The sequence below is a fragment of the Populus nigra genome, chromosome 19, assembly GCF_951802175.1.
Source record: "Populus nigra chromosome 19, ddPopNigr1.1, whole genome shotgun sequence".
NCBI classification, from domain to species: Eukaryota; Viridiplantae; Streptophyta; class Magnoliopsida; order Malpighiales; family Salicaceae; genus Populus; species Populus nigra.
Window position 1 is genome coordinate 9492429 of NC_084870.1, and position 14489 is coordinate 9506917.

General features: G+C 34.0%; 3 protein-coding genes across 3 annotated transcripts; 2 read left to right on the plus strand and 1 right to left on the minus strand.

Moving 5' to 3' along the window:
* LOC133680056 (uncharacterized protein At4g06744-like) lies at positions 1-1720 on the plus strand. Its single transcript, XM_062102855.1, has one exon. It carries the CDS (start codon positions 54-56, stop codon positions 1554-1556), a length of 1503 nt encoding a protein of 500 aa, XP_061958839.1. The 5' UTR covers positions 1-53; the 3' UTR covers positions 1557-1720.
* A 2244-nt stretch (positions 1721-3964) lies between these two features.
* LOC133679755 (uncharacterized protein At4g06744-like) lies at positions 3965-5665 on the plus strand. The gene has a single exon (XM_062102441.1). The coding sequence runs from the start codon at positions 4244-4246 to the stop codon at positions 5510-5512; it is 1269 nt and encodes a 422-aa protein (XP_061958425.1). The 5' UTR covers positions 3965-4243; the 3' UTR covers positions 5513-5665.
* A 3733-nt stretch (positions 5666-9398) lies between these two features.
* LOC133679596 (protein IRX15-LIKE-like) lies at positions 9399-10701 on the minus strand. The gene has a single exon (XM_062102240.1). The coding sequence runs from the start codon at positions 10509-10511 to the stop codon at positions 9546-9548; it is 966 nt and encodes a 321-aa protein (XP_061958224.1). The 5' UTR covers positions 10512-10701; the 3' UTR covers positions 9399-9545.
* Positions 10702-14489: the final 3788 nt, after the last annotated feature.

The window sequence follows — 14489 nt, forward strand, 5'->3', positions numbered from 1 at the left end:
ATGTCCCTGTTCTCTTTACTCTCTCAAGTCCAGAGACCCTTCAGCGAGTATAGATGGGTACCGCTTCTTTGTGTTCTTCAATTCTACTTTTCACTCTCATTTTTCATTCATGCTTGCATTATAATGCGGTTGTTGGGACAGAGAGAGAAGCTTTAGAAATAATCATAGGTGGGGGTGGATATTCTCCTGCCCCTTCTCCTGAGAATGAAAATTGTCCTCCCCCGCCCCCTCCCGAACCCCTTTGTCCCCCGCCACCCTCTCCGCCGTCTCCACCCCCTCCGCCTCCTCCACCCCCCCCTCCGCCCCCTCCGCCCCCTCCACCCCCCCCTCCTCCCCCTCCTCCGCCCCCTCCGCCTCCTCCGCCCCCTCCGCCTCCTCCACTCCCTCCGCCAAAAGTGGTCCCATCTCCCAAGCCATCTAAAGGTTTTGTGAGCAAAAACATCGAAAGAGACTTTCACATAATTCAGAGATTCAAAAGATTAATTATTAAAGATCCCATGCACATTACAAAAAAATGGGTGGGAAATGATGTCTGTAATTATCCAGGCTTTAAATGTGCAACTGTACCTGACCAGAAGGTGACAGCCCTTGCAGCGGCAGATTTCAATGGCTACTCTTTTGGCGGCCCGGATCTTCAGCTCACAGGTTTCCTCGATCAGTTGCGGGACTTATCCATCTTTCATGCGAACTCCAACAATTTCACTGGTCCTGTGCCAAAGAGTATTGGCACTTCCAGAGTTCGTTACTTATTTGAGGTCGATCTCAGCAACAACAAGTACTCTGGTGGATTCCCTATGTCTGTTCTTCAAGCCACCAACTTAACCTTTTTAGACATCAGGTTCAACTCATTTTCAGGGCCAGTTCCAGCTGAAGTCTTCACCTTAGACCTAGATGTGCTTTTCATCAACAACAACAAATTCTCACAACAGCTTCCTGGTAATCTCGGCTCCACACCTGTCCTTTATCTCACTTTGGCCAACAACAAGTTTAGTGGTCCCATTCCAAGAAGTATCGGCAATGCCCAAAACCTTCTTGAAGTGCTTTTCTTGAACAATGAACTCGAAGGGTGCTTGCCATACGAGATTGGCAAATTGGACAAGGCTGTCGTGTTTGATGTGGGCAGCAACAAGTTGACTGGCCCAATACCCCATTCATTTGCATGCCTAAAAAAGATGGAGATCCTGAATTTGGCCGTGAATAAATTTTACGGGCCGGTGCCGGAGATGGTGTGCGACCTGCCTAGATTAGCGAACTTGTCTCTCTCGCACAACTATTTCACTCAGGTCGGACCTGAGTGCAGGAAATTGATAAAGAAAAGGATTCTTGATGTTAGAATGAATTGCATTTTGGATCTTCCTGGTCAGAGATCAGCAGCTGATTGTGCCAAGTTCTTCTCTATCAAGAGGACTTGTCCCAATGAGAGGTCACTCAGCTATATTCCTTGTAGGAAGGGTGGTTATTCAAGTTCATTGGAGACATCTGATCAACAATCAATGGCTCCGGCTCCTGCACCTATAACATATAATGCCCTTAAACCGCATAAGCTGCGGCTTTAAATGGATCCCTTCAATTCAAGATAGTCTCTTGGTTTGCTTGATGGCTGCTCCTATCTATGTAAACATATTTCTCCTAATCAGCTTGTAGCTTGTCGTATAAATCATAATGAATAAGGTGAACTCATTTCTGCTTTCAAAGCAAATGCAACTTTATAGTTTAATGATATTTTGTCCCCTTTACTTCCTGTTTGCTTCTCAATTTCTGGGCAGCCGTTCCAGAAGCCCGTTTGGTGTTGAATTTCATCCTCCTTTTTATATCTAAAAAACAAGTTGAAGCTTCATACCAGACAGGGCATTAGTGAACATTACACTCAAATAACAATGAGGATTGCATCACAACACTCTGTCTTTGCTATTTGATTACTTCTTTGTTTGTATAGTTATTGTTATAAGAAATTGTCCTCTCTCTACGAAAAAAATATAAATAAACTGATTTATCATTTCAGGTAGTAGTGTTTATTTTTGCGATATGTTAATTCTTTAAACATAAATAAATTCTTTTAATTATTTTAATATATTGAAGTTAAAAATAAAATCTTAAAAATAAAAAAAATATTATTTTAAAATAATTTCAAGTTGAAAAACATTTTAAAAATAAACTTATTATATCAATATAATGACTAACTTTATCTAAAATATAACAAGACATGTGATACTGTGTGTCCATCGTGAAAAGAAAATGACATACATTTTCTTTTTTTAAATAGTGATCTCCATATGAGTATGTGTAATATATATATATATATATATATATATATATATATATATATATATATATATATATATATATATTGTTTTTTACGCCATCCTATCATGCAATTTAATATGGATGACTTTAGTTGACCCGAGTCCTCGATCGCTCAGACTCTGATAGCACCTCAGCCGACACAAGTCCTCTGTCACTTTAGAGAGCTGGGCCCAACGTTTGTCTGTGAAAAATAAAAAAATGTATGTTCTGGTTTAGAAGCTGATGAAAGAACAGTAAAGGGATGTTTCGCTGTCGGGTTTTGATTACTTTTTAAAATAATATTTTTATTTCAAAATATATTATAATAATACTTTTTATTTTTTAAAAATTATTTTTTACATCAAACATCTAAAAATATTAATTTAAAATAAAAAAATTAATTTTTTTTTAAAATAATTTCAAAATACGAGGACAAGATATCGTGACAAATGTCTTATTGGATGGATTGTGGTCCAGATGAGGACACGGAATACCTAGCTGGAAACAGCCCACGAGCAGCAGGGCCGATGCCTGACTTGACGGGAAAAAGAATTTCATTTATTTTATTTCTCTCGTCTTTTCACTGAGTCAGACAAAATGCAAGGCATGAAGGGCGATGCACTGTCTCTTTCTGATTTTGAAATGAGCCCTCGCCCATAGGCCGCTGCTGTTATTGGATCTTGCTTCTGGAAAAACCTGGAGGTGAAACAGATGGTTTGTGTTTTGGGTCCATTTTGTAACTGGGTTGGTCTGCTGGATGTGATGTGTTAAGAATTATAAACCGGGATTCCGTTTCGAATGGGCCCGCAAGCGATTTTTATACGGGGGAGGTTTTCTTGGGAGGTCAATGTGAAGCCCATCAAAAAATAACCTTTGTGTAATTATAATTGTTTTTTTAAGTATTTTTTATTAAAATAATATTTTTTTTATTTTTAAAAAATTATTTTTGATATCAACGCATCAAAATAATATAAAAATATTAAAAATATATATTATTTAAAAAACAAACTTTTTTTCAAAAATGTTTTTCAAACTAAAAAAACAAAGCCATGCTTTCCTTTTTTCTTAGTGCTTAGGATACTTTAAGAGAACTGACCATTAAAAAATGTCTCTCTGGCCTACCTATATATAAAAAAGAAGAGTAATCTGTTCCTACCACGAAAAATACTTTTTTAGACCATATTAATGAGAGATTTTGAATGTATTTGAGATTCTGGTAGCATGGTGGTTCAAAATGTTTTTTTTTGAAAATGTATTAAAATATTTATTTTTATTTTTAAAAAATTATTTTTAATACCAATATATTAAAATTTTCTAAAAATATATAAAAAATAAATAAAATTAAAAAAATATATGGTTTGTATCGCATTCCAACATGGTATTTTTAATTTCCAACCACATTCGTGATTGTGGCCAGCTTATCCCGATGACACCCATGGTATCAAAGGCCAGCATCCCACTTCTTCTTATTGGCGCACTAATTTCCCATTAATGGGCTGATCATTGCATTTGGTAATATGTCACCACCTTTCCTCTATGGACAGAAACGACATCCCACTCTTATTGCAGAACCGTCAGTGGATGGAAACCAAGAACCAGATTGATGGGATTTTGGCTATCAACATGCAGTTGAAGAGAGTCTCACAAAGTTTATATGACACGACAATTTTCTTCTAGTCATGAACTGCAACCCAACGCGCACAAAATTGAAGAGCTCGCTCGAGTTCTGCTCCTAAAACAAATCCAAAATCATCTACAGATTGACCTTGGAGTAGAATGATTAGTCGGAACACATGCCTCGGATTCAATCCACCGAAAGAGAAGTGGTAGAGCACGCATTAATAAACCTTTCAATTTGATAATGAGACTCACCAACCACACTAACTACTAAGTATAAATTAACACTGGAAAAGACTCTTAATCCCCATCATCTTCTTCAAAACTCTCTTCTGGCTACTTCATGTATCAAATGGGAAGCATTTCTTCAAACAACAAGAGCATATTCCACATCTCAATCCTCTTCCTTCCGTGTTTCACTTGCCTGACTTATTGCCAAGACTTTCAAGGCCTGTCTCCATTGATATCACCTCCATTAATTCCAGAAATCTTAAACTTCTTAGACCAAAGGCTTGCCTTTGTATATCCAATAATCCAAGACTTCAAGAACACTATCACCTCTGATCCCCTTGGCATCACTCAAACTTGGGTTGGCGCGGATATATGCAACTACAAAGGCTTCTACTGTACTAGTCCACCTGATAATGACTCTGCCATTACCCTTGCTTCCATTGATTTCAATGGATTCCAGCTATCTGCCCCTACTCTCGATGGCTTCATTGATCAACTCCCTGACCTTGCTCTCTTCCATGCCAACTCTAACAAATTTTCTGGCACCATATCACCAAAAATCACCAAACTACCATTTCTTTATGAACTAGACATAAGCAACAATAATTTCTTTGGCAGTTTTCCCATGGAGGTTCTTGGAATCCCTGCCCTATCATTTTTAGATATCCGATTCAATTTCTTTACTGGAACAGTTCCTCCACAAGTATTCACTCAACGCCTTGACGTACTCTTCCTCAACAACAACAATTTTATGCAAGGACTCCCTGAAAACCTAGGCTCGACCCCAGTGCTTTACCTCACCTTGGCTTACAACAAATTTATCGGTCCAATCCCACGCAGCATCATTAAAGCTTCCGCGACATTAACTGAAGTGCTGTTCTCGCACAACTTACTTACAGGTTGCCTCCCATATGAACTAGGTTTTTTGAGAAAACTAGTCCTTTTTGATGCTAGTAACAACTTCTTAACCGGTCCTTTACCATGCTCGTTGGGATGCTTGGCTAAGCTTGAACAGTTCAATTTGGCCAGCAACTTATTGTATGGACAGGTGCCAGAGGTGGTGTGCGCATTGGGGAAATTGGTGAATTTGTCACTTTCAAGTAATTATTTTACAAAACTAGGGCCAAAGTGTACGAAACTAGAGAGGAGTGGCGTTCTTGATATTAGAAAAAATTGCATTCCTGATCTTCCTGGTCAGAGATCAGCGCGGGAGTGTGCGGCTTTCTCCTTGCACCGTAGGTATTGCTCAAACCCTGCTTCGTTCAACTTCATTCCTTGTAAGGTTCCATCATTGAGTCATCCTCAGATTGGAAAAAAGAGAAATTTGGTCGGTTATAGTGCTCTTTTGAGACAGGCAGTTGAATTTCCAGGAAGAAACTAAGAATGTATGAAAGGTTTGTCTAAACAATGTAAAGGTTGATATACAAGCTGCACAAACTTCATGCTAATACGAATCGCAAGAATGGTCCCGAAAAAAATATGCAAGCTGTACTGTTCACAAAACAAATATCGCTACTTGAAATCGTTCCTTCTAGACTCGGTATGTGTTGTAGTTACCTTTAATTGCGCATAGGCTGTGTGTGGCACAAGGGCAAACAAGATTGACCATCATCAAATTAAGGGCTCGACTGATTATGGTTGTAAAGGACTAATTATGGTGGTCCAAGAGGGACCGTGGATGCATCATTAAACAATAAAAAGATACACTAACTTCAAGCACTTGACAGACAACTCCAAGGAGTAAAATTGGTTTCTTGCCCTCCCTAATTTTCTCCTGGATAGCTACAACAATGTGTATCAACATACGACTCGGGTATGTAATATCGTTGGTGGATTTAAAATCCAAATGCAGTCCATCTGGGCCTATCTCAGGCTTACCAGTTCTCAATCCGCTCGGATTAGCATAAGCCTCTGAGTTCAACTCGGTCCTGCTATGGTGACCAGGAAAGTTCAACCAAGCACGGTGCTTGAGAAACCGCAGATGCGCCCTGTGAGGCAAACAGATGATTTGGTGGTTCGTGTATTATTAACGAGAAATTTTAGATTACTTAGTAGGTAATTAGACGAAGTCGTCAGATTTCAGAGGATGATGGGGTTCTTTACACAGTTAAGAAGGACTGGAGATGTAGAAGATGGTTGATGTATCTACAAAACAGATCTCCTTTACAGGATGGGGGGGTTTTGCAGTCATAAGTTTAGTGTATAGGAAGGAAATGTATAAAATCAAGCAAGGATTTGAGGGAAAATATTGGGAAGAAGAAGATCCTTGAATCCTAGACCTCCTTGTTCTTTATCCAGGCATAGAACTTATAATGTGGATAATGTTTAAAATTATAGAAAATTACAATTTCAGTGCACAACCTTTGATTTGTCTTCTTTTTTTAGTGCTTAACCTTTTATCTTACGTATTTAAAGTCTTTTATCTCTAATTTTTTTCAATTTAAGTTTTTTCCATAATTAAAGATTGTTAAACATTGATGTGGTTAGTATCAATTGACACGTGAATCATATTATATTGGCACTTAGCAAGATTACGATCTCTAATCTCTAAGTTCTTTTCTTCTTTGTATATGTTTCTTTTTAAAAATGAACTTATATAGTAAATATTGGTAATTACTATTAAAATGCTCTGGAGTTGTTTGGATTGGCTCGCTGTATTTTTCATGAATGTGTTAGTTTTGTTAATTAGCTATTAAGATATGATTATGAAAGAATCTAATTATGAAAAATAACCCCAGAATAGTCATGCTGTTAAAAAAAACCACGGAGCTCCATTCCACCGGGGAGTTTCAATAAAATTTAAATGGAAATTTTTATTTAAAATAATTTTTATATATATTTAATTACTCATATACATCAAAAATTGTTTTTAAAAAGTAAAAATTTATTAAGATATATTTTTAAATACAAAATATTTTTAATTTTTTTTTTAATAGATTCTTAAACAGCCCTCTGTTCATCTAAGAAATTTAGTGGATGTATCAAACAAGGTTTACCACTTTATCTTGCTATAAATATATCCATTTTTAAAAGTATAGTTGAAATTATATTAAAAAAATATTTTTTATTTTAAAAAAATTATTTTTGATATCAACCTATATCAAAATGATCTAAAAATATTAAAAATATATTAATTAAAAATTAAAAATTAAAAAAATTAAATTTTTTTTAAAAAATTTAAAATACAAAATCTAACAGAGCTAAAAAACCGGATCTCGCAGTCCCGTAAGAACTAACAGGGACCTCCCAAGAAACATACATGAGCCTCAAGGACAATAACTCCACAGCTTTTATTTCTAACCAAGTAAAGCATGCCAGTCCAAATTATATTATCAATCGTTGTACCTCACCGACACAAATTTCTTGTTTCCCGCTCTGTCAGTGCCTTGACGTACGCTTTGGTCACGTGCATCACGTGACTAAACTCAAAAGTAAGAGAATTCTTTTGAAAAAAATACCTGCGAGTCATACTCATCAGTATACCAGTCCCCAAACTCGCTATAGTGTTTGTTTTTGTCATTAGACATGTTTTTTAAAGTGTGTTTTAATTATTATTTTTATCTAAGACAAATTAAAGTTGTGTTTTTTGTATGTTTTTTAATAATTTTAATGTATTGATGTTAAAATAAAAAAATAAAAAAAATTATTTTGAAACATTATTATTTAAAAAATATTTTTGAAAATTACATTGTACCACATTACTGAGCATAAATCTTGTTAACTTCTCACATTATTTATCTTAAAATAACAAGTTCATGCATCATTTTCCTTACAGTAAAATTGATTTTTTTTTAACCCGTGTTAATTAGTAAAATACTATATTTACAAAGATAATTGGATAATTTCTTTCACTTAGCAACATGGAGAAATTGATACCAATATCAAATCTTTTTTTAATAGAAAGAAGCTCTTTTATTTGATTCTCTCATTATATTGTTTTAATCTATATGTAATGGATATTTTTAATTATTAAATAAAAGAGTTGATGTGATTTATTTTGTGAATTAACATGACAAAATCTTCATTTTATGTTTTTCCTTATTCTTATATTTGAAATATAATACGGTAAAATTATTTATAAAATCTCAATTTTTTTCTAACCAGATTTAATGATTTTACAGTCATGGAAACCGCAAGGAGAAATTAGCAAGATTATAAAGACTGGGGACTGATCTGTTAGTCACTGTACAATCTGGGTACTGATTTGTAGTTCGCCAAAAGAAAAGAAAGTGAAGTGATAATAGAGACTTGAGCTAATAGAGCAGTCCTTTTTTTTGCCTGGCGTATTATCTGGCACCCGCATCACCAATCCCAAGAAAACCCTCACGAACCTTCTTGTCTGAACTCTCTTGCAGACCAATACTAGGGCGCGTTGCAAACCATACAGATAAGGAGCGCGTGTGGATTCCAATATTCCAAATGTAAAAATCAATCGAGAGAGAAGTCCTAAAAGCAAGAAGTCAGCTAAAGCTCCCCTGAGCCCCTGTTACCGTCACCGACACGATAGTATTCTTTACCCTCTTCGCTCCCTCTCCTCTTCCTGTTTGGGTTAACGCATTTAATGGTGGCTAAATTTGGAAGTGTACAAAAGTGTTTCCTGTAAGAAAGGTGAAGAGCAATGAGATAGACATTTTAGCGCTCCTTTAGTATTAAGAGGTTGTTAGAAGGTCTAATGAAGTGTCCGCTTGAGTTGAATATGCTTCTTTTGTTTAACAGGCCAGCACTTTAAACTAATAAAAGATTAGAGGCTCATGAACAGTTAACCAGTCACGTTTTGGTTTCAAAACTCCCACCTTTTCTTAGCAACCAAACAGGGTAAGACATTGAGTGAAAAAGGCCTTTGCTGATCCAAGAATTGGTCACATTTTGGTTTCAAAACTCCCACCTTTTCTTAGCAACCAAACAGGGCAGACATTGAGTGAAAAACGCCTTTGCTGATCCAAGAATTAGCCACATTTTCGTTTCAATATTCCCTTCCTCTTCTCATCAATAAAACGAGACTAGACATGAAAGTAAACTGAGAAACACGTTTTTTCCATTCCAAGATTAATGGCCCATTAATTGTCAATCATACACTCTTTTTTTTCAAAATTCCATCTCTCTTCGCATTGACCAAACAAGATTAGACGTAAAAGTAAATTGAGAAAAAAACGCTGTGGCTATTCCAAGACTCATGGCCAGTTAATTAACAATCAACTAGTCATATTTTTGTTCCAAAAATCCCAGTTTTTCTCATTAACCAAACAGACTATACATAAAAAGCAAGATTTTGAACAACGGGCACTTGATTTTTCAGGCTTGATTTTGAGGAATTTTTTGGCAGTTTAAGTCCTATAAAAACTACATTTCTATATTAAAAGAAAGAAGGGAAGAAACATATGCGATGGTACAAGTAATCACACAAATCCATGATCTCAATCATCAAAATCATCATCCCCGGATGATAAAGATGCCGTCTTTGTTATTGAAGTTGGCAATGATGATGACACAGATGTCGAATTTTTGCAGAACTCAAAGCAATTAGCTTCCTCTCTCTCCAACACAAAATGTCCCAGTGAATCAATAGTCTCTACCAGATTCTCTTCACACAGAAACTCTTCACTATAAACCCCCTCAACTTCTCTATCAATTTCATGCACAAAAACATGTGTCTTCTTGTTGCCTCCTCTCTTACTCCTTGCCAGAACAGCAGCAGTAAATATTGGTGACATCCTCCCTGGAGCTGCCGCGAAATACCCACGAGGCCCATCAATTAAAATCACATCCCAAGAGATTTCATAAATGTGATTAGGCATGTCATTTATGCCAAGCTTACAATCAGAGAAGAGTAGATTTTGTACAGGCCTGCAGTCACCATTAACTTGCCCTTTTGTCACTAATAAAAGATCACTCATTTCACTAACTTTGGAGGTGAATTGTATATCATAAGCTTCGATATCAGGGTGGTCTTTTTCAAAGTTCGAAACAAAGTACTCACTTTCATCAAGAAAGATTGTACGACCATGGAAATTGAGTGATTTCCACAGAAGGGTCTCGTGGGTCAGGCCAAAAACGAGGAAATTGCAATGAGAAGAGCAGTTTTGAAGGGTGGTTGCGATGGTGGAGAGTTCAGCGGATGACATGTGGGGTGTTGTGGAGTTGGCTGTGGAGGCGTAGTGGAGGAGGGCAGCGGTGATGGATAGTGGTAGAGAGGTGGTGGAGGTGGTGAGAGTTGAAGTTGTGGTGGTTGTAGGGAAGGTGGTGGTGGTGAAGAGAGTGAGAGTGAAAGCTATGGTAAAGGAAGTGACTATGAAGAGTAACCGAAGACGGTGAGAAGAAGGCAGGGTTTTGTGGATAGATGGGTTAAGGAGTATGAGTTTTGTGTTAGTGTTTGTCTTCATTTTTCCTTGAGGTGAAGATTTGAAAGTTGAAACAGACAAGGTTTAGAAGGGTTCAAGTTTTGAAATCTCTCTCTCTCTCTCTCTCTCTCTCTCTGTCTTTAACTTGGAATGAGAGAGGGAGACGGAGGAATCAACGGGGGAGATTAGGAGGGTAGTACGCCAGTCCCAAGGAGAGAGGTGAAAGGTACTGTGGCGGGGATATAAATTTGTATGCTTTTTTTTTCCAATGTATATCAGACAAAAGTTATTTTAAATTTTAAATTTAAAAAATAAGTAGATATTTTCTAACTATGATAAATATTATTCCCAGTCTCGAATTGAGATAAAGATAACATCAATACATAAAGTATTTAACTATAAGACATCATAATAATAAACAAATGTGCATGTACGTAACATTGCAATCTATTTTTTTAAATTAGTTTCCAATTATTCCATTGGATTTTTGATACTTGTGTATCTCTTTGGAAGTGTAGGTAATTATATTTCCTAATACACGTTTTTTTGATGATTTAGAAAATAAAAAAAATCCTAAAAAGGAATTAGCAACAAAAATAACTTTAATAACATATATGCATATGTGTAGTATTATTATTTTTTTAATTAATTTCCAAATACTCAATAGATATTTATGTATAGTTAATCTAAAATATTGTTGTGAAAATAAATGTATAAATCACGTCTTTCTAATTGATCAGAATGGCAGGAATAATTTATGTTATGGTACTTTTTTTTTTTAGTAGTGACCATGGATCTTGACTAATTTTATCTTTATCACGACTTAATAATGATACTATATTTATTTTTTTAAAATCATGTCTTTTAAAAATAAATAAATATTATCTTTAGTGAAAAAAAAGATGATATTTATTTATTTATAAATTAAATAATTTAAATATCTTTTAAAAAAATTAATGAAATTAATTTTATCATATTTTTTTAAAGAATTCATGAATTACACATGCAACTCTTTAGATTATATTTCTTTTTTAAATAAGTTTAACCGTATTATTTCTTAAAATAAAATCATTGTGCTAATTTGAAGAAAAACTATAAATTTGAGAGGGTCTTGGACTGAATTGAAGTTATATTACAAGAAATGAAGCATATTCTAATTTGGTTTAATTTTTAACAGCTATACTGCTTCTTTCCACGTTCAGGTACGTTCCAGGCAACGCAGTGAGATATTTGGTTATGCAAGCCCAAGAATTTTGCTAATTTTGACTTGCCAAGATCTGACGTTATTTTGGCATATATTTAAACTTTAAAAAAAATGGAAAAACTTCAATTTCCACCCAGAAATCACGAATTCAAAAATTAGAAGAAAAAAATCTAGATAAAAAGTTCTTTGATGGTGGTTTTTTTTTTTTCATTTAATTATTAGGTACAGAAATGGGGCAAGGGACTGGGAGAACCAGTCGTGGAGGGACAGGGTCATTAAAGAGGGGCTGGAAACTTTTGAATAAAATAATGTTAAAACATTAGAAAAACTAGCATGAATGGAGGGAAAGAAGAGACAGGCTAACAGAAAAACAGCACGGCATTGTTCCGAGTCTCGTGCAGTAAAGAGCATAGTTATAAATCTGGTTGGGTTTTTTTCCGGCCAGGAAACCAGATTTTAGATCATATGGTTCACCGGGATATATATATATAGAATAATTATCTGATGTTGAAAAGTTAAGAAATAATTCAAGTAGATATAAGTTATAAAAAAAATATGAAGCATAATATATTTATCCCATATTAAAAACTTAAAAAAACAATATATATTTATGTAGGCTATAAAAAAATATAAAGTGTAGCATAATTATTCTATTTTAAAAAATTAAAAATCAATCTATGTGTATGTAATCATGTATAGTTATTTCATATTAAAAAATTAAAAAACAATATATATAGATTGAAGTTATAAAAAAATATAAAGTATAATATAGTTATTTCACATTAAAAAATTAAAAAATAATTTATATGAATATAGACTATATATAATTATGTCAATTCAAAAAGTTTAGAGATGAATATAGACGGTAAAAAAAATAATGCAAGATTCAGTATTAATAAATTAATTTTATATTTATTTAATTATATTAAAAAAATTAAAAAAATCAAATCTCACCTAATTTATACTAAATCACCAGAGTTTTAAGTTGACCTATGCGATGACTAATCAATTTAATGCCGATATCATTCACCTGATTAATGTTTCTGACATTCACACACACTAATCACTCATTAATATACCAGATTGATTTGGTTTTAGCAAGAGATTTTCAAGAGAAAAGGAGAGAACTCTTTGATTTCCATTTCCCTTACAGCCGACGGCTTCCAAACTTCCCTGAGAAGCTTTTTTTAAAAAAAAAAAAAAAACCACGATGCTCCTTTTTCATCTTTTGTAATTTGTATTATCTTCTATGTTTGTGTTTGATATTATATTTTGAAAAAAATTAATTTTTTTTGCTTCAAACTAATATTTTTTGATATTTTTATAATATTTTGATGTGTTAATGTTAATAATATTTTTTTTAAAATAAAAAATATTTTTTTTTTTTATGTGTTTTGGAATATAAAATCACTTTGAAAAGCAACCGCTACCACGCCCTCAGACACACTCGTTTCATTTTATTTTTAATACCAAATTCATTTATTCCAGTATTGAAAATTTCTACTCAATTATACCCACCCATCTTATTTTATTTCTTCATCATTTTGTGCTAACCGGTTGTTACCGTTATACAATATCTTGTAACTTTCAACCGGGGTTTACACTGAGCATATTGAAGTAGTATTAACAAAAGATGAGATTGTTTGTTACGAGGGTGTTAGGGATACTTGTTCATCCACGAGCATCCCAAATCTATCTACAAGCTGGGGTTATATTGATGTTATCACCTACACAAACTTGTTCTCGAGTTAGACAAGTTGGGTTGGTAGTGTAGGTCCATCTACGAGCATCCCATGCCTGTCTACAAGTTGTGTTGATATTGGTCCTCCTCACCTCTACACGGATACTACAAACCCGTCCTCGAGTTGGACGAATTAGGGTGGTGCTCTAGACCCATCCACGAGTGTTTCATGCCCTTGCACGAGTTGGAGTGATTGTTAGATATAGTTATATGTTATTATATGTCACACTACAAGATTTAACAGTTTTACCGACAGAATTCTTCCATCGACGTAAGACACATATTCCGTCGGTAAATTAATTACCGATAGAATCACCGACGGAGCATTTTCGTCGGTAATTTCTTTTCTGTCGGTAAATCCGTTGGTGATAAAAAAATAAATTTATCCGCTTCATTTCATCGATGTATCCCTAGGTAATAATATTTTTTTATTACCAACGGATTTACCAATGGAATTACCGTCGGTAATTATTTAAAAACATTTTTTAAAAAATTCATTTTATAAAATTATAAAATAATTAAATTAGCATAAATTAACACTGTATAATATATACTCAAAATGCTTGGAAAAAAGAATAAGAAAATCAACTCAAACAAATTTGCAACAAATAAATAAAATGAAAAAATAAATTTAACAAAAAAAATTCATATGAAAAAAATAAAGTTGCAATTGCTAAAAATTTAAAAATCCTATAAATAAATCAACTAAAAATTGATCTCATATGAAAAAAAAATCTCACAACAGCATTTATACAATTATTAAGAACAAAAACAATTAAAAATAAAATAAAAAACAAATATAGTGAAAAAAATCATGAAAAAAGAAGAAAAAAAAATCTTATCTTAATGTAGTTGCAAGTGAAGCTAAGGAGAGAAAAAAATTTTCGTTAAGCATATTAATAAAAAAAAACTAAGAGGATAAAAGAAGAAGAAGACATACCCAAGCATGGAGGAAAAGAGAAGAAGATGAGGAGAGAAAAGAAGAGAAAAAAAAATATATTGATGTTTTTTACATATAGTGAAGAAGAAGAAGTAGAAGAACAAGAAGAAGAAGAAGAATAAGAAGAACAAATGA

Bases quoted from the DNA above. Each gene is read 5' to 3' on its own strand.
- LOC133680056 (XM_062102855.1), top strand. From the start codon at position 54: ATGGGTACCGCTTCTTTGTGTTCTTCAATTCTACTTTTCACTCTCATT.
- LOC133679596 (XM_062102240.1), bottom strand. From the start codon at position 10,511: ATGAAGACAAACACTAACACAAAACTCATACTCCTTAACCCATCTATC.
- LOC133679755 (XM_062102441.1), top strand. From the start codon at position 4,244: ATGTATCAAATGGGAAGCATTTCTTCAAACAACAAGAGCATATTCCAC.